Source organism: Poeciliopsis prolifica, unplaced genomic scaffold (assembly GCF_027474105.1).
Source record: "Poeciliopsis prolifica strain line A6 unplaced genomic scaffold, Auburn_PproV2 SCAFFOLD001, whole genome shotgun sequence".
Taxonomy (NCBI): Eukaryota; Metazoa; Chordata; class Actinopteri; order Cyprinodontiformes; family Poeciliidae; genus Poeciliopsis; species Poeciliopsis prolifica.
Window position 1 is genome coordinate 5,853,191 of NW_026562376.1, and position 22,353 is coordinate 5,875,543.

The 22,353-nt window shown below is 38.8% G+C and overlaps 2 protein-coding genes and 1 long non-coding RNA gene across 9 annotated transcripts in view; 1 reads left to right on the forward strand and 2 right to left on the reverse strand.

Annotated features, from left to right (window-relative positions):
- The window catches only part of tjp1b (tight junction protein 1b), a 95,132-nt gene extending 94,394 nt beyond the window's left edge, over positions 1–738 (reverse strand). For all 7 annotated transcript variants that reach the window (XM_055028797.1, XM_055028807.1, XM_055028709.1 and 4 more), the window contains exon 1: positions 1–738. In XM_055028797.1, the coding sequence (XP_054884772.1) occupies positions 1–436 (436 nt within the window). In that variant the 5' untranslated portion in view covers positions 437–738.
- On the forward strand, positions 71–14,111 carry LOC129359365 (uncharacterized). Its single transcript, XR_008605888.1, has 4 exons — positions 71–190; positions 1,392–1,470; positions 4,538–4,659; positions 13,798–14,111. It is a non-coding gene; the product is annotated as an uncharacterized LOC129359365 (long non-coding RNA).
- duox (dual oxidase) overlaps positions 3,113–22,353 on the reverse strand; it is a 25,829-nt gene continuing 6,588 nt past the window's right edge. Inside the window, exons 10-33 of the mRNA XM_055028931.1 lie at positions 21,487–21,589; positions 21,233–21,405; positions 20,975–21,150; positions 20,359–20,477; positions 20,141–20,278; positions 19,940–20,056; positions 18,523–18,722; positions 18,141–18,326; positions 17,158–17,383; positions 16,410–16,503; positions 16,148–16,323; positions 15,375–15,444; positions 15,222–15,263; positions 14,119–14,297; positions 13,812–14,042; positions 8,994–9,093; positions 8,072–8,121; positions 7,865–7,992; positions 7,613–7,766; positions 6,627–6,859; positions 6,383–6,541; positions 5,941–6,096; positions 4,603–4,731; positions 3,113–3,784 (exon numbers count right to left, since the gene is read on the reverse strand). Coding sequence (XP_054884906.1) covers positions 3,662–3,784; positions 4,603–4,731; positions 5,941–6,096; positions 6,383–6,541; positions 6,627–6,859; positions 7,613–7,766; positions 7,865–7,992; positions 8,072–8,121; positions 8,994–9,093; positions 13,812–14,042; positions 14,119–14,297; positions 15,222–15,263; positions 15,375–15,444; positions 16,148–16,323; positions 16,410–16,503; positions 17,158–17,383; positions 18,141–18,326; positions 18,523–18,722; positions 19,940–20,056; positions 20,141–20,278; positions 20,359–20,477; positions 20,975–21,150; positions 21,233–21,405; positions 21,487–21,589 — 3,462 coding nt within the window. The 3' untranslated portion in view covers positions 3,113–3,661. The remainder of the gene's footprint in view (positions 3,785–4,602; positions 4,732–5,940; positions 6,097–6,382; positions 6,542–6,626; positions 6,860–7,612; positions 7,767–7,864; positions 7,993–8,071; positions 8,122–8,993; positions 9,094–13,811; positions 14,043–14,118; positions 14,298–15,221; positions 15,264–15,374; positions 15,445–16,147; positions 16,324–16,409; positions 16,504–17,157; positions 17,384–18,140; positions 18,327–18,522; positions 18,723–19,939; positions 20,057–20,140; positions 20,279–20,358; positions 20,478–20,974; positions 21,151–21,232; positions 21,406–21,486; positions 21,590–22,353) is intronic.

Consider the following 22,353-nt stretch of genomic DNA (forward strand, 5'->3'; position numbering starts at 1 on the left):
CTTCTCCATCCAACAGGAAGCAGGTCAGCAGGCGGGGACACACCTCCTCCAAAACGGAGCAGAACGAGCAGAAAGCAGCGGGCCCTTTAGAGGACAGGTGATTTAGGAACACCTCTGCCCGTCCCCTGCTGGACTCCTGTCCCAGGATCTCCTTGTACTCCACCAGTGAGAAGACCTTGTCGTACACCAGGTAGGGCAGCACGGCGTTGACATCCAGCTGACTGAGGATCTGCTCTCTGTGCTCTTTGAGGATCTTCTCCGCCCATTTCTTCCTCTTCCTGGTGCATGGCCTCTTGCCAGATTTCTGCTGCTGCTTCTTCTGCTTTTTCACAAACCACTTCTTGGAGCCGCTGCCAAACATCTTCAAGTCGTGGAGGCCCACCAAAACTTCTCCCACCGCTCTGTCAGCACAGCTCCCAAAGGAGAGGAAGTGCATATTTCCTGCCAGTGTGAACACTCCACCACATATTTCTTTGAGCTAACCCTTTGTTGTCGTCTGAGTCGTTTATCTGGGGCAGGAAGAAACAATCTGGACACTAGCTGATTTTTAGCTGGGTACTTAACAGCTCTAAGAAGATTAACAGCCTCTTAAGTACCGCCATGCACACTGCTCTACGCTCCTCACACATACTAAACATGTTGTGCATTGTCTCTTCTCTTGTTGGTAGATTAAGACATTCATTGAAGCAGACGTTAAAGGAGACATATTATGCAAAATTAAAATGTTTTGTTCTTCCAGTTGGGTCTCAGCTGCGTCTGTCCAAGTGCTTAAAAGAGCCACCCAGATGTTTTTGTGGCAATAAGTTAATGTTAAATGAGCTGTTTCAAAAACTTCTGGAATGTAACATTAAAAATCAGCAAGTGAAGCTCAGCCCGTTACCTAGCAACACCAGTGGAACTCCGTCTGTCACCTAGCAACCCAGGCTGAGCTCCAACATGATTGGTCGTCTGATTTTACTGGTGTACAATGGCTGCTGGGAAAACCCCCCACAAGTGTTTAGTTTTTAAATTACCATCTAGAAACGCTAACCCTTGCTGCATTGTTGTTGGTTGTGCAGGAGGCTTTATTTCTGCTTTTCAAAGATGCACGGTTGTATAATTGGGCATCTTTTTGCAGCCATTTCCATGTATGAGTGTAAATGTTGAATTGGGCGGCGAGCCCAGCAGCAGACTGTTTGGATTTAGTGACAAGATGCCCTAAAACCTCAAAATAGGCAGAACTGAGGAGACTAAAATATCTTTTTTTAAGAATGACTTTGTGCAGAAAAATGTAACGAATATGTTTTGTGTAGACCACAGACCTTTCCTAACCTGTTCAAGGAAACATATCAGGTCACCTTTATACCATCAGGCTTGAAAAACCATCTGTATTCTTCCTTTTTTCTTCCCAGCTCCTTCTTGGAGAATATTTCAGAAGTTATTTTGGTCCTGCTGACTGGCCCGAAAAGCTCCAGGGACTTTGAAAACAAGGTTAGTGATTCAACTCCTCCACTCATTGTGGAAAACTTGTGTAAAGTGAATGAGACGTACAGCTAAGGTCCCTCCTGAGCAAGAAAGTTGCAGCATTCATCAGTCCATTGATCAGTCCTCCAACAACTTCACCTTCCTGGTTATTGCTGTGAATGTGACACCCGATTAAAGCAAGATTAAAACCCGTTCCTGATGTGCACCGACCCGTCACGCCGAACCGCAGAGAAGCATTTAACATGTAATTGGATGGAGCAAGGGCGGTTAAAAGGAGAGCTTAATATATTGTACTGAAAATCTATAAAAATAGGAATAAAAGCAGCACAAATCGATATGACCTTGGACCAAATTTTTATCCAGCTGCTGTGATGGAGGTGAGGATGAGCGGCTCTTTTCCATCAGAGGGCGCTATTTCACTTCAACTCACCAGAAAAAACACAATTATTATTTTTTCCACGTCGAAAAAAATCATTGGGACTAAAAATGTGCGACTCAATATGGATTTACAACAAATCAATATTTATTTTACTTTACACTCACATCTGCTGAGACTGAATTTAAAACTGAACAATTTTAGTTTTTTTGTTTTGTTTTATTTTGTCATGAAGCTGAATTTAATTGTACTTTAAAAGTCCTACTTTATTCCAACACCCCTAAATAAAATTAAACAAAATTAGTTTCCTAAAGAAGTCAAAAAAGTATAAAATTCACACTTTACAATTATTTAACACAAGTTTAGTTTTGTTTATGATCACTTAATCCTAGTAAAAAGATACATATATATTTAATTGAGTAAAAGAAAAATTAAAAAAGGCAAAATAAAAAGACAAAAAAGTCAGAAAAATGAAATAAAAAAACTAAAGGGGAAAAAAGGAAAAGAAAAAAATGACAAAGTAGAAAAGAAAGAAAAGGAATTAAAATAAAAGAAAATAATTAAAAGAAAAGAAACATAAAAAAACAGGAAAAAGAACGAAAAGCAGAGAAAGGAAAAAGAGGAAAAAAGACAAAACATGGACAAAAGAAACAAGAAACAAAAGAAAAAAGGGCAAAAAGGAAAATAAGAAAAGTATTTAAATCCTACATGGATGAATGTTGCAATAAACCCAGTTTCTTAACCTGGAATATATTTGATTCATAAATAGACTGATCTCCAACAATCACCAAGCATAACAAATATTAAACTAATTCAAGTCAATAAGCAAGCAGGGCAAGGGCTGCGCAGGCTGAGAAGTTCACATAATTACACGACACACACAGAAAACTGCAGACTGTTTGAGAGAATTTAACATTTCAGCAGAGCAGCCTGCCTTAGCAGTCGACCAATAAATCCAATTTGAGTTTGGATGAACCCGAGTGCAGTTCCAGTCTAAAAGCGAGCTGCACCAGAAGGAGCCGACGGCAGAAATTTGAGAGCCTTCGCTGCACAAAACCTCACAGGTCCTTATATAATCGAAGCTCCCCAAGACAGATGAAATATTTTATTACAGGTTGAACACCAGGAAACAATAAAGGCATGATTTTTAAAATGTATTCCAAAAATTCACACAAATATGTCTGCATAGTGATGAAACTTTTTTTTTCATTTGCAAATGAAGAAGGCTTGAATCCATTTCCATCCACAGCAAACAAATAAATGACTTGCTCCACTGCAAAAATCTTAAAACACAAAAAATGAGACGAAACCTGACTTACAAGTAACTTTTCAGCAAGATAGAGGAGCTTGTTTTAAACTCATAATTCTTTAATATTGATTATTTCATTCACAGATTATTTTACTTATAAGAAAAACATTTTCCCATGTTATCAATATTAAGAAATTATTGGCTTTAAACAAACTCCTATATCTTCTTGATAAGTTACTTGTAAGTTAGTTTTGTCTTATTTCTAAGATATCACTAGATAAGTAATACTTGGTATTTTGTATTTTTACAGAGGTCATGAATAAAGAAAGGGAATTATGAAAATAAAATTAATTCCTATGACTTTGAACAAGTTAAACATTCCTGCTCCTGATTGCAATCAATGCACAAATCTTGTTTCTGATTAGAGAACAAAGCTGCAAGGAAAACATGTTTAATTAGGTGGATTAAATAAAACAAAAAAAACAAAATCCTTCTGCAATGGTTGAAGCATTTTGCTGACATATTGTTAATTATTAATAGTGTTATTTCTGTAACTAAAAGCTCAGGGCTGATCAGAAGTTTTCATAGTGATGCATGAAATAGGCCTGATCTCTCTTGTTCATCTTCTGACACGCTTTCTCCACGTTCTTGGTCAGGCCAGGCGGTCCGCAGCTGAACACACCGATTTTACCGACCTGCAGAAAAATGATAAAGGACCATGAAGCTTCAAAAGTGAAATATTGTTAACTATACAGAATGCTGCAAAATATGGAAACATTGAATTTTATCCTTTTATTTTCATTAAATAAAAAGAATGTTTCATTTAATCAGGTTAAATAAAATGAATTTTATTTTATTTTATCAATAAAATATTTCTCTAATTTTATTTCAGTAATGCAAATACAAAAATTATATATTTTATTTAATCTTGTCAAATAAAGATTACATAAAATCTTTAATTAATAAATGTAAAATATTGGCATTTATATTTTTCCCTCACTTTTATTTACTATTTTAAATTTTGTTGTGCTTTCTTCCATGCAAAACGACAATGAAAATAATTCTGATTCTTTTCAGCAGAAATGCTGCCTCATACTTTCTGATTTTAGTTAGAAATTAGTTCATGGATGGAAAATATGATGAGGTACTTTTTATATCTGATGTTGAATAATATATCAGATAAAATGTTTTCATAAGACAATGTGTAATATTTTAAATTAAGCCCATCAAATTTTATTTAACCATCACAGTTTAGTTTTTTTTCTTCCTTCTGTCTTTTTCTTGTCTGAAACTTTTCTTAAACAACTTGATAAACTTGACTGATAAATAATTCCCTGAATTTTCCCTCCGTGGGACAATAAAGGCTTTTCTCTTCCATCTCAAAGTTATTTTAACTTATGTCTTGTAATAAGAACTAAATAACTAATGTGAACTTTTTTTCCCCCCAGTTTTTTCTCCTCTAGCGCCCCCTGGTGGCCCTGCCCACTCAGATCCGCAGTGACAGAGCGCTGACCTCAGGGTGAACTTCCTGCAAAGAGCTGAAGAAGGAGACGAAGGGCGGACGGCCAAAGTGAGTGACGGAGCGCAGGCCGGTGAAGAGGCTGCGGTTCCACACCTTCTGAAAGTGGCGCTCACACACATACTGCACAGAGGAAAGTCTTAAAGTCTTGGTAAAATAAACAAATTGATATCTGAAGTAGAAGTCATGGCTAATAAACTGAAACAAATCTAAATTTAACATGATAAAAAAGTTGAAATACAAAATATCTTTAAAAGAAGTATGGAAACCTTTGAACTCTAATGAAAACGTTCAAGTTACCTGGGAAGTGAACTACTTTCTACTTAAAGGGGCAGTACGTGTTTTCCAGCCACAAAGTGAAATTTTATAATATAATCAAGTTACTATGTTACCTTCAGTTGTTATAGAAATGCCATATAAAGCTCTGGATAAAATTAAGAGACCTCTTAAAATTATTAGTTTTACTTTTTATAGGTTTATGTTTGAGTAAAATGAACATTGTTGTTTAATTCTATGAACTACTGACAACACGTCTCTGAAATTACAAGCAAGAATTTTGTATTTATTTGCAGAAAATGATAAATGGTCAAAATGACAAAAAAGTTGCAGTCCTTTGAGAGCTCAAATAATGCAAAGAAAACAAGTTCAGATTGATTTAGAAACAACAATGCCAATGTTTTAACTGCGGAAGACTTCAGTAATCAATATTTGGTGGAATAACCAGGAGGTTTTCAACGGGGTTCAGTTCGGTGGGCTCTTCAGTTTTGTATACATTTGCCAAATGACTAAAAAATTTCTTCCTGATTGAACTTCTTGAAATTGGGCCTCTGTCTCTTTAAGAAACTCCCGCTCTTTCTGGAACTCTGCCTTCAGGAAGTCATCATATCAGGGCTCCTCCATTAACCCTTTAACGAAGTTTTTACCAGCGATTCCCAGCTCGTAAAATGAACTCAGCAGATGTGCATTTCTACCAGGTGTATGCTAACTGTTGCTGGCTAGTCTGAAGGAGCCGAGGTCTTCTTTGTGAGGCAGACGCTCTGACGCCTGGAAACTGAATCTCCAAAGAGGGCGGGGCTAGTCCACCACAGCCTGATGGTTACCATGAAGATTAAAGGATTTCTCCAACATGATTCTTGGAAGAATCAAAGCAAAACTTGATTTTAATGCGGGAATAACATTAGAACATGACGTAAAGCTAAAAAAAAGTGGATTTTACATTATACAACCCCTTTAAAATATTGAACCATCATCTTGGCGAAGCCCATAAACATTGTCTGCTAACATAATCGTAAGCTTTAGCCGCTTCCCACTAGCAAGCAGTGCTAAGCTCACCAGCATGGTGGTGCGCAGGTCGAACTTCTCGGCCACCTGGGTGATGTACGTGTGGACGGAGACCAGCTCCTGAGTGTCCATTTCCTCCACCTCCCTGATGATGTCTGAGACCCACTCAAACTGGCGCTGCGTTCGGGTCACCCAGATGAAATAAACCTTCAGACAACAGGGGTTACTGAGAGGGTTCACAGATACAATTAAATATGAGTTACAGCAGTTTCAACACTTTCTAAGAAATATTTTATTTATTTTTACTCTGTTTTCGAAGCACCAGTAAAGATTTGTATAAAACTCTGTAGCAAATGTATATTTTATTGAAGTGGAAAAATAGAAGAAATGCAAAATCTTAAGTATTTTTGTGTCATGTTTAAAATCGGAAGTTTCTTCTTCTCCAGAGGTGCCATTAAAGATGGCGGGTGGTTGTTCTGATTTTAAGGCAAACCTTTTTGCACAGAATCTTGGACTTGATGGAGGACTTGAACACCAGGTCCTTGAGGATGGAGGTGAACGGTGTGACGCCGATTCCTCCTCCGACTAGAACAGACACCTCAAAGTCGTTCCACTCCTGATGGCCTTCGCCGAACGGTCCATCCAAGTAGAGCTTCAAATTAAAGAAAATCCCTTCATTACTGTCAAAAAGGGCCAAAAACCATTAAAACAGGTGAGACAGCAGTAAAGAGGCAAACTTTTGGATAGGAACCAAACTCCAGGAGGCTCTCCTCGGTGTAGAGCTCTCTGAGCCGACTGGTCCAGGGACCCACGGCCCGGATGTGCAGGCTCAGGTTCTCCTCATGCGGGGCTGAAGTCAGAGTGAATGGGTGGTACTCGTCTGTGCCCAACACCAAGCAGGCGACCCGAACCCACTGGCCTGAACGGTACACGAAGCCTGGGGGACGCTTGAACTCCAGATGTGTCACGCCTTCGGGAAGGATAGAGTGTAGACAAGAGATAAGACTGAGAAATGAGTTTATTTTAAATGGGACCTAATATGCAAAATTCACAACTTTCTAAAAAAACATTTCGTTTTTTTGGCAGGTTTCATGTTTTGTTTTTTTTGATGTATGGAAAATTAGATGTATTGTTGTACAATTGGGCATCGTTTTGCAGCCATCTTCAGTTGAGTTTGAGAAACGTTTGCCAGCTGCTGCTTATTTTCATTTAAAGTGACAACAGGCCTTAAAACAGCTTATTCTGAAAGGAGCTAAAAATACACTGCAAAACAAAAAAATCTTACAAAATATTTTTTGTTTAATTTTTTTAGTGCAAATAAGAAAACTAAAACTGACTTTCAAATAACTTTGCAGCTAAACATATAGCAGTTTGTTTCTGTAATTCCTTAATTTTGTTAATAATTAAGAACTAGTTCCACTGGCAGATTTTTTTCACTTAAAACATGGGAAATGTTTGGTTATAAGGCAAAATCTAGTACTTTTTAGTATCAATATTAAGGGATTATTAATTTAAAACAGTATCTTTTGTCTTTCTGAAAAATTTGCACTAAAGATTAGACAGAAATACTAGGTAATATTTTGTGTATTTGCAGTGTATGCAGAACTAACCAGACTAAAATCAACATTTTCAAAGAATAATTTTGTGCAAAACAATTTTCAACTGGATTATTATGTTCTTTATCAGCCTAATACCTTCAAAGACGATAAATTAAGAATATTACCTGAAGGCAGCAGCTCGGCTCTGAGAACAGGGATCTCCAACTTTTTCCTGCTCAGGCTGATCAGTTTGTCCAGCAGGAAGAGCAGGCTGGGCGGGATCAGGTAGACGTGGAAACGAGGCTCCTGCAGCAGAGCGTAGCTGCCGTGTATGACCGTCTGATGAACACACACACACACACACACACGCACACACACTGGTATCAGACAATCATAACTGCCTCCTCATCAGAGAGCTGAGCTCAGAAAGTGCTTACCAGAATGTACACAACAACGTAGAGGTAATGAGTGATCCAAAACCCACGAAAACTGATGCGCCGGAAGTAATGGGAGGCAAAAACATACATGAATGCAAAGGCAAAGAGAAGCAGGACGCCGGTGATTCCTACAGAGAAGCAGAAGGGAAAAATGACACAAAAAGCTTTGACAAATATCTAAACTATAAAATCAGATTAAAAGTCTACCTGGAACTGTCTGAAAGAACCACCAGTACCACTTAGGAGGAATTTCAGACCTAAAATGGAAAAATAACACAGTGAATTACTTAAATCAGTGTTTTTCAAAATGTGGGGCTGTGGTCAGCTACCAGGAGGCGCTATGGAGGCCGGAGAAAGTTGGAGGGAATATGTAAAAAAAGAATTATAAAAGAATTATAAATGCTATATATTATGTTCACTGGAAATCATTTTCTCAGAATTCTAACTTTAATCTCAGAATTTTGACTTTTCTCTGAATTTTCAATTTAATCTGAAAATTTGTACTTTTTTCTCAGAATTTTGACATTAATCTCAAAATTTTGACTTCTCAGAATTTTGACTTTTCTCAGAATTCTGACTTTTCTCAGAATTCAAATTTTAATCTCAGAATTCTGACTTCTTGGAATTCTAACTTTTTTTTTTATAAGTCTGACTTTCATCTCATAATTTTGACTTTAATCTCTGAATTCTAACTTTTTTCTTAGTATTATGAGGTCAGAATTGTGACTTTAATTCTCTGAAATCAAAAAGTTAGAATTTGGGAACTTGGGACCCTCCTACATACAGTTTTTCTATAATTATTATAAAATATAAGTTAAAAGAATTTATAGAAATTTTATGTGCTATTCTCATCGTCCTGACGGTTTATTGTCAAATTTATTAAGCTGCTCTGCACCTCAAGCTGGCATAGCAACGCAACAAGGAAAAGTTTTTGTCAAGAAAGAAAACTGAAATGACCCTAAGAAAACTCACAGCCAACCAAAATGAGAAGGTCTGATGCAGCATTTATGCTAAAAGAATTTAACAATGAGAAAAAAAAAATTGTACAATGGTTTTGCTAAGGGGGAAGCTAATGCTAATCTAGACATCTCCAAATCTGTCAATGAAATGTGTAACTTTAAAATGTTACCCATTGTTGACAATGACGTTTGGGAACAGGCAGGAAAGGATGTTGAGGTCGCTGATGGAAAACATGTAGATGTTGACCACATGGCCCAAACTGTGAGCAACTGCAGTGGAAACACAAAAACCAGCAAAAACCACTGATTCACATTTTCACTGGGAAACCAGAGAACGCTGCTTAGGCAAGAAATAATAATTAAACAGTGACTGGTCCTCGCTTCTTAGCTCAAAGTCTTATCCTGGTTAAGAGAAAAGACTTTAAACCTCTTTTGTCATGCCAGATGTCATGCAAGAAAGCCATCTTGTCTCATTTTAAAGCAAAAAAGATTAAATACGCCCCTGAAGGATAAACAACTAAGCCCTGGAAAACACTGGCATATTTAATTCAATGATGTTACAGGAGGAACACACTGCAATGATGAATAAAACCCCCTTTAAGAACTTAATGATGCTGTTTTCAGCACAAAGAGCTTGAAGTAAACACAGCTCTAATTATTTGGTGAATGCTCTGTAAATTGCAAAACTTTAAAGATAAATATTTTAGTGTTTTATGCGAGACCATCTTCGAGGATTTAGGTAAAACATGGTATATTTGTGTTTTTGCACCTTTTTTTTAATGTTATCATGTCGATCTGTGTGGAAATTTGGCAAGCTGACATGTTTAAGTGACAAAGAATAAACTGAACAGTTACAGTGTGAAAAACAATTTCAATTCAGGCAAAAATATCTGTATCAGCAGGTCAGGCTTTTTAAAGGTGAATTTTCCATTCATCTACATTTTGTAGTACAATCAAGCAACTATGTTACTTTCCAATATAATGCCTTAAACTGCAGCTGCAGTTGGGCGATATTTTATCACAATATTTTTTTTTAAAATTATTATTATGAAATTAACTATTTATTACTTAATTTTTAGGCAAAAAAAGTAGTTCTACTTAAACATATTTTTACTCAAGTAAAAGTAAAAAAGCATTTGGTAAAAATTACTTCATAAGATGGATCACAATATAAAGTTAAGTGGAAATTTTGATATTTTAAAGATCAAAATTAAAATAGCTCATGTATATATATATATATATATATATATATATATATATATATATATATATATATATATATATATATATATACTGGATAGCTCAATACATAAGGCATCAGTATATCACCCGAGAGGGCAGGGTTCGAATCCAGTCTGGGTCCTTAGGCAAGACCCTTCAAGCTACTGCCTACCTCATACCATGAGAGATACTAAGTTGCATAACATGCCGGCTCAGACGTCGCCCGGCCAAACAAGGTCTGCGTCAGGTGTTGGGGAACCAGAGCACCTTGATGACAAATGGGCTACTGGAACAAGACGGAAATGGGCGAGAGATGAAAATGTGGATCTGTTGGAATGCTACTACTCAAGTAACCCTAGTGAGAGAGGTTACATGCAAAGACTGGGGAAGGAATGGTTACTTCGACATCCCCAGTCAACACTAAGCGCTAAACAACTAGTAGCTCAGTGTTCCAACATCCGCAAACGGCAACTGCTATCACAACTTGAGATTGACGAGATACAACACAAATGCTACGGCAAAAGGGAGGAACCCGGATGTCAGGACTGTGGGGACTTAACTACAAGTCCCCACCCAGTGAGGGGATACACGGCCCCAATGAGCGAAACAGAGCTGAACGAGACAGCTGCTGACCTGAGAGAGAGAATCATGACCCGAATGACAACCAGGCCTCCCCGGCGCCAATTACAAACGGCTGAGTGAAGTACCATCAGAAAGTCTCATTGAGAATGTGAATGCAGCATTGAGAACGATCCCTACCAACACCATAACAGAAACCAATGAGCTGATCTACAACTCAGCATCAGTGATCCTTGAGATACTTGGCTATAAGAGCAACCATGAGACCCAATACCCACCATGGAAAAGACGGTTAGAGGCTAAAATCAAGGTAACAAGGAGGGAAGTGAGCCAACTGTCAGAGCTCCACAAGGGTACAATGAAAAGACCAGTACCCAGAAAGTACAGCCAGATGCCCATACCTGAAGCACTCGAGACTGCCAAACAGAGGCTCCAAGCCTTGGCCAGCCGCCTAAAGAGATAGAAGGATTAACCGGCTCTTCTCCACTCAACCAGCTAAGGTGTACTCTCAATGGCAGGGTAATAACAACAGAGCAGACCCACCAAGGCTGGAGACTGAACAATACTGGAAAGGCATATGGGAAAGGGAGGCGTCCCACAACAGCAATGCACAGTGGCTGATCTCTCTACGAGAGGACCACAGCAACCTCCCTGAGCAAGCCCCGGTAACCATCACTGTGACAGATGTTCAAGAAAGAGTCTCAGGTAGAAAAACTGGACAGCACCAGGGCCTGACATGATCCATGCCTACTGGCTAAAAGAAACTCACTGCTCTCCATGAGCGACTGGCAGCCCAAATGAACCAGCTGCTACAAAGTGGGACTCACCCTGAATGGTTAACTGAAGGGCGGACAATCCTAATCCAGAAGGATCCATCAAAGGGTCCAGTCCCACCCAACTACCGACCAATAACCTGCCTCTCCACAACCTGGAAGCTCATGTCAGGCATCATAGCGGCCAAGATAAGCAAACACATGGATAAACACATGAGCACGGCACAGAAGGGTATCGGTGTAAATACCAGAGGAGCCAAACACCAACTCCTCGTAGACCGCACAGTTGCCCGAGACTGCAAAACCCGACACACCAACCTGTGCATGGCTTGGATCGATTACAAGAAAGCCTATGACTCAATGCCGCATACTTGGATCATTGAATGCCTAGAGATGTATAACATCAACAGAATTCTGAGAGCCTTCATTGCAAACTCGATGAGGCTGTGGAAAACCACCCTTCAAGCCAACTGCAAACCACTTGCACAAGTGTCCATCAAATGTGGCATATACCAAGGAGATGCCCTGTCCCCGCTACTGTTCTGCATAGGCCTGAACCCCCTCAGCCAAATTATCAACAAGACTGGCTATGGATACCGACTCAAAAATGGGGCCAACATCAGTCACCTCCTCTACATGGATGACATCAAGCTGTATGCCAAGAGTGAGCGACATCGACTCACTGATCCACACCACCAGGATCTACAGCACTGACATTGGAATGTCATTCGGACTAGAGAAATGGTCGGCTGATCACAAAGAGGGGGAAGGTGATCCACACAGAAGGAGTCTCACTCCCACAAGAACAATAGCAGACATAGAGGACAGTTACAAGTACCTAGGTATACCACAAGCAAATGGCAACCTCGATGAGGCCACAAGGAAAGGAGCCACAGCTAAATACCTCCAACGAATAAGGCAAGTCCTGAGAAGCCAGCTCAATGGCAAGAACAAAATCCGTGCGATAAACAGCTATGCCCTGCCAGTAATCAGATACCCTGCTGGAATAATCAGCTGGCCAAAAAGGAGGAGATGAAAGCCACAGATATTAAGACTAGAAAGCTACTAACCATGCATGGAGGGTTCCATCCCAAATCCAGCACCCTGAGACTGTACACGACCGCAAGGACGGAGGCAGAGGACTAGTGAGTGTGAGAACCACTGTCCAGGACGAAACAACTAAGATCCATAAATACATCAGGGACAAAGCCTCAACAGACAATGTGCTCAGTGAATGTCTCAGACAACAGGGAACGGAGGTTGAGGTGCCAGAGATACCATCATGGGAGGACAAGCCCCTACATGGGATGTACCACCAGCAAATAACCCAAGTGGCTGATTCAGTAAATCCTACCAATGGCTGGAAAAAGCTGGACTCAAGGACAGCACAGAGGCCCTCATCCTGGCCGCCCAGGAACAGGCCCTAAACACCAGAGCAATAGAGGCCCAGATCTACCACACCAGACAAGACCCAAGGTGTAGGTTGTGCAAGGAGGCCCCTGAGACAGTCCAGCACATCACAGCAGGGTGCAAGATACTGGCAGGGAAAGCGTACATGGAGCGACATAACCAAGTGGCAGGCATAGTGTACAGAAACATCTGTGCAGAATATGGACTGGAAACCCGAGATCAAAGTGGGAAACACCCCAAAGGTGGTGGAGAACGCCAGAGCTAAGATCCTGTGGGACTTCCAGATCCAGACAGACAAAATGGTAATGGCGAACCAACCAGACATTGTCGTAGTGGATAAACATCAGAGGAAAGCCGTTGTGGTAGATGTAGCAATACCAAGTGATTGCAACATCAGGAAAAAGGAGCACGAGAAACTAGAGAAATACCAGGGCCTCAGGGAGGAACTGGAGAGGGCCTGGAAGGTGAAGACCACAGTGGTGCCTGTGGTCATCGGGGCCCTCGGGGCAGTAACCCCCAAACTGGAGCAGTGGCTACAACAGATCCCAGGAACAACATCAGACATCTCAGTCCAGAAATGTGCAGTCCTTGGCACAGCCAAGATACTGCGCAGAACCCTCAAGCTCCCAGGCCTCTGGTAGAGGACCCGAGCGCAGAGGATAAGAACCACCCGCGGTGGGTGAGAAGCGAATTTATATATATATATATATATATATATATTTCTGATATATGAAATAGTATTAAATAACAAAAAAAAAAAAAAACATTTATGCTGCAAAATCAGCAGGTGATTTTCTTTTTTTTTTGGTTAAAACATTTTTGTTCTTCATTCAGTGAAGTTACTGGATCTAGACATTTTACTCAACTAAGACAGCACAGTAAAAATACTCCTAAAAGTAAATTTTTTCCAAAAGGGGACTCAATTAAATGTAATTGATTGGATGTAGCTTGTTACAACTGACAATAAACTAACTCTGTTTTTATACCAAAGTCCTCCAGACTGACCTGAGAGGACGATGGCCGTCATGGCCATGATGCGGTGCAAGTCGATGGCAGCATCGAAGGGGATGTAGCGGTTCAGGAAGGTTTCTCTCAACAGCGTGATGAGGTTTCGACACACGGTGAGGAGGATGTAGGGATACAGGAAGGAGATTCCAGCCGCCGTGCCGCGAGCGACTATGATGCCCATCACTGTGGATTCAGGCACGCCGGTGGCTTCAGCCTGAGAACTGTAGACTGAACACAGGGTCTCAGTCAACCATGTATTTCAATGTTTTGTACATGTCTTTATGAGGTGATGTTTTCCACTCACAGTAGCATCTCTCAGTGATCACACCGGCTGTGATGCCAAACACGACGATGAAACAAATGATGTGGCGGCGGTAGTTCTCGATGAAACGTTTGAACTGCTGGACTTTCTGCTGCACAGGGTTCCTGATGTACTGCTCACGTTTCGGTTTCACGTAAACAGATGGGGCTTTAACGCTTAACCTGCAAGTAAACAAATCAGTAACATGTTTTTTAATGGTCATCTAAGTTTATACTGGCTTACTGTCTGTGCGGGAAGAGTTTTCTGATTGTGAACAACCCAAAAAAAACAAACTGTAATACTGTTTCACTGCTTTCTCTTTTTACAAAATTGACCAAAATGTTTGTTTAAAGTGAAATTTTAAATGTGACCTATAAAGCTTCCTAGAACAGGCAGGGATGGGTCTATGGGCAACACATCATTTTTTGGACAAAATCTTTCTTCAACAATAAGATTTTTGTCTGATTAGTTCCTAATGAGCTGTTTTACGGCCTCTTGTCACTTTCAATAAGAAAAAAACAACTACTGGTATCCCCTAACTCAACATTTACACTCACACATGTCAGCAAACAGATCTACAATTATTCAATTGTACAACTTTGAAAAGCAGAAGTAGAGCCTCCTGCGCAACCTACAATAATGCACCAAGTGGTTTCTGGGTGGTAGTAATGTGACCAATACAAACAAATTCTAATTCGCATTTATTGAATATCTTAAAATCTGGAGACGTCACGCAACTTTCAGACTGAAATGCAGCAACCAATGACATGTAAGATAACAGGAAGTGTAGATTGGCCAAGAAAATCATGCTATTTTCTTGACATTGATAAAAAAAAAAGGTACTAATTTCACAGGCAGATAATTCAACTTATACGATACGTTTTTCCCATGTTGTAATTGAAATAATCTCCAGTGAAACTTGCACTTTTTAATCAATATTAAGAGATTATTGACTTAAACCAAGTTCCTATGTGTTGCTGAAATGTTATTTGTAAGTCAGTTTTGTCTCATTTCAAGTGTATCAAGATTTGAACTAGAAATTAGACAAAAGTTCTCGGTAAGATTTTGTGTTTTTGCATGAAACTGAAATCCGAAAACCGACTTACTTTTTCCGCCTTCGTAGCTCCAGTCCATCTGATTTACTACTGCTGTGATAAAAATCAAATAAAACTGTTAGCAGCTTATGAGCTTTCTTATTTACATATATTGTAGTATTTGTGTACTGTATCAGTAGATAACGGTTTGTCCTACTTTCTTACCCGTTTGCTGGAAGGATGAAGGACACTCTCTGATCTCGACTCAGGCGTTTCTTCCCCTGATTCTCCATCCCTGCAAAGACAGAAATGGATCCAATAAGGACAAAAGACAATTAAAGGTCTTAAAGGGACCTTTTTACACGTTTTTACACTTTCATTTGGGTTTCTACTAATTCTTAAAACACTTTTTTTTTTAATCCTACCAACCCATTTATTGGCATTTAGTTAATGTTTTTTGATGTATCCGTATTGTTGGGAGTGTTAGTTTTACTTTTTCTCCACTGTCTTTTTTCCAATTAAAGTAAAATTAAATTTGAAAATATGTGTGCATTTTAATGGTACAAGACACACTTTTTTATGTGACTAATGTCTTAAGGAAGCATATCAGAAATGGGACGGAGCAGCATTTGTGTTTGTTGGGTGATGATTGATGTGTAATGTAGTCAGAACCATAAGTTAACGAAAAAAGAAGAAATTAATAGTTCTTATCATCACTTCAACAATGCCACTGAATATTGTGATAAAGGTTTATGTCCATATCGATCACCTCTTGCTCCAGCATGTTTGGTCAGCTGGTTTCCAGTGTGAGAGTAAGCATTGAGTTGAGAGGCGTGGCCAAGAGCTTATTCTGAAAGGAACTCAAAATAGGCTGAATTGACTCAAATGTTATTACCAAAGAGTGATTTTTTTCCAAATAATGTGATAGAAATGTTTTGTATCGCTCTTAGACTTATCCTAATCTATATAGGTCACCTTCAAACCAAACTTTCTCAAACCTTTGACATTGAGTTGCGCGAACTGCAGCTCCCTCTCATGGTCCTTCAGGAGCGAGTGAAAGTCCCTCCATGAGATTTTCTCCTTGTCGTCAAACCCTGCCGCCTGCATCATGGCCTTGATGCCGTCCTCTGCCTGTGTCTTTGACAGAACGCCGTTGGAGATTTCAATGAAAGACCTGCAATGCATCAAAAGGGTAAGGACAAAACGGCCGAGTAAACACTGTTCAGCCATGACAAAGACGAAGAGGAGAGCTGCTGAAACCTGAGCATCCTGGCGAATTCCTCCTTCGATAAGTAGCCAGTTCCACCAATGTCGTTCATGGAGAACATGAGCTGGGATTTTTCCTCCGGAGATCCTGGAGTTATAAAAATTTTTCACTGCAGTTCCTATAACTAAACAAATAGCTTCAGCTCATTGTTCCCAGAACAGGAAAGGGAACCCATCGCCAAAATTAACCTGCCTTTGTAACAATTTACACATAATTTCATCTAATGTGGTGAAATTATTTATTTGTGCAATTATTTATTTGTTTGCGCAAACAGACCGATGTGCAAAACTAGAATAAAGTGCATAATTTCAGGGCTTTTTGCAAACTTTTGTTGCATTCAATTGTTTGTTAATTATGTCATAAACTAAATGAAACCTAGCATTACATTAATGTGTATTTTCTTAAATCAAAAAAACAGATTGAAACCTACATTAATTTTTACTTACAATAATTTATTTAAGACTTTAAGAATTACTTTAATAATGATTCTTTTTAAGTAATGGCATTATTATGTAAATAAACTGCATTTTATGTCCACATTCCAGAATATCAGTGTATTTTCAGATATCCACTATTTTTGTATTATTATTTGTGAAATACACAAAAGCAGTCTGAACACATTTTTTTGTGTCTTAGAAAACCTTAAAAATAACCAACAATTAATTCTTAACTGTATAAAGCCAGAAATTCAGCTAAAAATGCATCTAAGATGCAAAATATAGTTGTTACCACTGCTTTCACCTTTCATAAAGATGACTATGACATCAAGAAACTCCTGAAAAGAGAGGTAACCGTTTCCGTCTTTATCAGCCAGCGTGAACATGGAGTCCACAAATAAAGAGTCCGGTTTCAGTCCGAGCGCCTCAGCAAACTCTGACGCCGTCAGCTCGCACTGCAGAACCTCTCTGGCCCGCTTCCTGGAGATGCCGCTCATGTCTCCAGCATCACACTTCTCTATTTCCAGAACCTGAGCATCCGAAGGACAGCAATGTCATTATTACTATTAGGGCTGAAAAGATTAATTGGTTTCATCAGATTCATTATCACTCAGATTAATTAACTAGAGTATAAAGACACAAAAACGTCATTTGCTCAAAGAACAACAAACTCAAAGCAGTAAAAAAGCCAAAAATAAGTGGATAACTGAAAAATCTGCAGAATGTGCCATTTTCTTATATGATTAATCAATTAATCTTAAGACTAACTGATTGCTAAAGCCCTCGTTATTATAATGTAATATTTCCAACATTTCTAATATTGGGATAAAAAAAAAAGCATAAGTGGTTAAATGAAAAATCTGCAACATGTGCCATTTGGTTTTCCAATTAATCGTCAGAATAATTGATTAATCACTAAGGCTTTTACTAACGACTGTTTCAGTATTTGTCACCATAGTGTATTATCTCCAATGTTTCTAATATTGCATAAAAACAGCTTTAGTGATTAAATGAAAAATCTGTCCTTTTGTTATTTGATTAATCGATTAATCATCAAATAATCACTTATTAAAGCCCCAGTTATTATTTGTCATCACAGTATAATATCGCCAACGTCAGCTGAGGGTCAGCTCAGACCTCGTCACATCAGAGGTCAAGCCAACAATTAGTTCCTTCGGCCTGAGGTTTGACCTCAAACATGACTTGACGACATTTTGTGGGCGAACTTAAAGCTGCTCCCGCTGCATAGAGCAGCATGTGAGGTAAATGTCCAGCGGCTGATTGTACCTTGGAGAAAGCGTGGCGAATGAACGTTTCCACAATCTGAGCCCTCTGCTCTTTGGTCAGCGCCTCCTTCAGCAGCTCCCTCTCCCTCATCTCCTTCACTCTCATCTCCTGCCTCATGTCTTCCAGCTCCAGGCGCAAGTGGCTGACAAACTCTGAACGTTTGCTCTCATCATCAAAAAACAGCACCTGGATGTACACACACACACAGGGCAAAAAAGATAAAAGTGATGGAGATCAGGTATAGCTGCAGAGTCATGCTTAGATCAGGGATTAAGCTGGCAGCAGCACAAAAGCAAAGATAACTTTACTTTGTTCGACATAAATCTGTCTGCACCAGGTGGAACTGGACCGTGGCGTTTTAAATCGCTTGTCAGCAACTTACCAGGTCGTACTCTTTTGGTACTTTGAGCAGGAGAGATTTATGGTGATGACTGCTGGAAAGAAAGATGTCCAGGTGGTTCTGGTTTCTCAGACTGAGGGAGCGGTGAGCGACCCCAGATCTGTCCAACACCTGCAGCCTCCTGTTTTCAATCTCCACACTGACCGGATGCAGTGGTTTTCTACGACCCTGCCACTCGTACGCTGCAGCCAAGAACACAATTAAAAGATAAATACGGTAAAATACAGAGTCATTTAAATCATCAAGGAATTAAAACCTCTTAAACTTTACTGACTTTTTAAGTTACAGCAAAATTCATCATTTTTTATCTTGGATTTTATGTCACAGCCAAAAAATCAGCAACTTCTGGCTCTAATATGTTCTTAATAACTTTGGTTAACAATTAAAAGGAACAAGTTAATGTCTTAAATACAGACATAACAAATTCAGAGCTTTGAACCAGTTTTCAAATTCTTTCTGCAATATTTGCACCTGAATTTCTACAAGAATGACAATAATATTTCTTTACTTCTTCTTTACTCCTCATTAGTATTGAATCTATGTGCTTTTCAAAACATACTTATCCTCTGTTCAACTATTTTAAATCCTAAAAATATAAATAAAATGCTGTTTTAAAAAAATGACATGACATTTCTTAGACTAGATAATTCAAATCCAGTTTCTATAGATTAATAAACCTATTGAAAGAAATTCTTGTTTACCATTGTTGATTGTGAAGAGGCTACCGATTATTTTATTAAAAAATGTCACATTTCATAGAATTTTAATTTAGCCACTTAACCTTAATTTAAACAATATTATAAACACATTAAAAGATGTAAAATAAATAATTTAATTCCTTTTTTAAATAAAAAGTAACATTTTTGCTTAAAATCTACAGCTAACAAAAATCCTTTTAACATCAACATGTGAAAAGGTTACATCTTTCAGCTTTATTTAACTTTAGTAAAGCATAAAGTTCATCTACTGTGCTTTTTTTAATTAACTAATTAATAATTGAATAGCAAAAGTTGCTTAATTGGATGATTTTAAATTATTTTTTACAGAATTTGAACAAGGTGAAATTAAAACCAGACACTTTAACATATTTACAGAAAAAGAAGGTTTTTCATCTTAAATTGAACAGTTTTTAACAGTGTATCTACTCCAGATGACAATTAATTGATTGCTAAATTTGTCATAATTATATCAATTATTGATTAATCACGATTAATCTGATTAATCAATCGTGGAAGAAGCTTGACAACTGTAAGAATGTGAGTTTAATTATTTGTTTCTGATTTCACATTGGTTTGTGTTTCATATGCTCTTTTTGAGACGGACAAAAACAAACAAAATCGGATTCTTAATCAACCAAAACATCACATTAAAAGATAAAACTCCACAGGACGATTCATACCAGCGATTCCCAGAGTCGGCTCCTCTGCTGTATTTCCTGCTTTTCCTTTTCTCCTCTGAAACTTTTTGTACCTGTACTTCCGAAGGCACGCCACCAGACAAGCCACCAGAAAACTCACTGAGAAGGCAGTTTATTGTTTTAGTTTCACCCAAAAAATAAACTGTTTCCTGAATGCATTCAGAGAGCAATTTCTACACTGACCAAGAGGGAAGAGACACATAACAGCGATGGCGATACCAAAGCCGGCGTGGCTTCCGTCAAAGTAATCCAGTTTAGTGACGTTGGTGCACGGATGCAGCATCGATGCGTCCAGCTGCGCAGGCTGAGGACAGGGGTCACCTAGAAGCACATCGGTTTTTCTATAAACATACTTTCTAATTGAAAAAATAACAAAAAAGCCAAACGTGTTGAATTGCTACCCTCCGTCCAAAAGAACACGTTTTCTTGTAAATGAGTTTCCTCTGCGCTTGTGACGGCGATGAGAACATCCCGATATGTGAGACTGCGAATCGTCTGGATCTCCTCATCAGTGAACAAACTGGAGGAGTAAAAATAAAATAACAAATCTAATTTAATATTAAGTATTTTTTTGTCTAATTCATAGTGTAAATATCTAAATTCACGTGAAATAAAATTAAACTTTGTCAGCAAAATATAAGAGCTTGTTTTATGTAAATAAATCCTTAATATTTATAAAAAATTAAAGTGCAACTATGACTGGCAGATTATTTCACTTATAAAAAGAAATGTTTCCATGTTAAAAATAATCAATACCTTTTCACAAATATTAAGAAACTGTTGACTTCAAGTCAATAATTTCTTAATATTGATAAGTGATAGAAATTTGATCAATGTTAAGTTAATAATTCCTGAAAAATTGCCTGAAATGTTCAATACTTTCTAAATGTTGTGGGGAAAATGTTGTTTTTGTAGCTAAAACCCAAATTGTTGTGATAGAAAAGTGATTTTGGTTTTCTTCAGAGACGGTGGTTATATTAGAAGTATCTCCATTGCTAGGAAATTCTTCAGCGTTACCCGTTCTGCTTGTTCTCGAACCAGAAGCGGTCTCCATTTCTGACGCGCTCAAACTGATCCAGGATTATGGCGGAGAAAACCGGACCGGGTCCGTCGGTGGACTCCAGCAAACCTCCAGGGAAGAGCTCCAGTTTCGAGATGTCTCCGCCGTACAGCTGCGCAACGTCACGCAGCAGCTATAGAAGCAGAGCTACGTTTAATGCGTGTCATTTATTTGTTTGTCCATGAATTCATCTTGTCAGAGGCTGCGGGCGAGACCTGCGGGTTGTTGCTGCTGAGCTCAGGATTAATTTCTTCAAACGTCTTTACAGGAGGCAGATCCAGAGCTCTTCTCGTCTCTGTGTAACTTTGCAGACCAAAGTCTCTCCCTCTCTGGATGGTCAAAGCCACCAGATCTGTGCGGCTGAACCTCAGCGGTCCATACATGAAGTCTGTGAAAGCGGAAACAGCGATAGACGAGTATTGGATGTTTCAGCATCAACAGTTTAAAAACTCAGGAGAAAACGGAAAACCTCTGAGGTCCTCCACAACAATGTGGTCTTCTTTTTCTGCAATCTGAGACGCCATGCCCATCAGAAGCTCATCGACATCTTGACTTGTCTTCATGTTGGCACTCTAAAGAAAACAAATATCTTAAAAGGTGACCTATTGTGCTTCGTTAAACTAGTTAGGATAGGTCTATGGGCTACAAAACAGTATATTTGTTTGGGTTTTTTACACAAAATTGTTCTTAGATAGTGAGATTTTAGTTTGATCAGTTCTGTTTATTTTGAGCTGTCGCCAACATTTATATTGCACATGAAAGTGGCTGCAAACACATGCGCAGTTATACATCTTTGAAAAGCAGAAGTGGAGCCTCCCGAACAATCAACAAGAATCCAGAAAATTGCTTCTGGATAAGTCAACAACAAAATACTTTTTTCCCAGCAGCCATTACACAACAGCAGAAACAGATGACCAAATATGGGGTAGCCCCTCGTGGGTTGCTAGGTGACAGGTTGGGGTTGCTAGGCGATGAGCAGTACCTCTTGATTTGTGATGCTGGAGTCTGAAGGTTTTTGAAACGGGTCATTTTCTAGACACCAAAAAACCATTAACAATATCTGAGAATTTTTTTTAAAGTTCTTGGCTAATTTCAAAAGCATCTGAGACCAAAATTTAAGTACATAAATGTGCAAAATGTGAACCCTAACCCTTTTAAAATGATTTCTATAAACAGTATAACACAAACTTCTGTGTATTTTATGCAAAAAACAAATATCGCTCAACTGAATTCAACCATTTTCTAAACCTATTTATTCTTGCCGGGTTGTTGGTTTGGAGGCTGCTCTCCGTGAATCTGGCCTTCATAAAACTACACATAGAAATGTCACAATGGC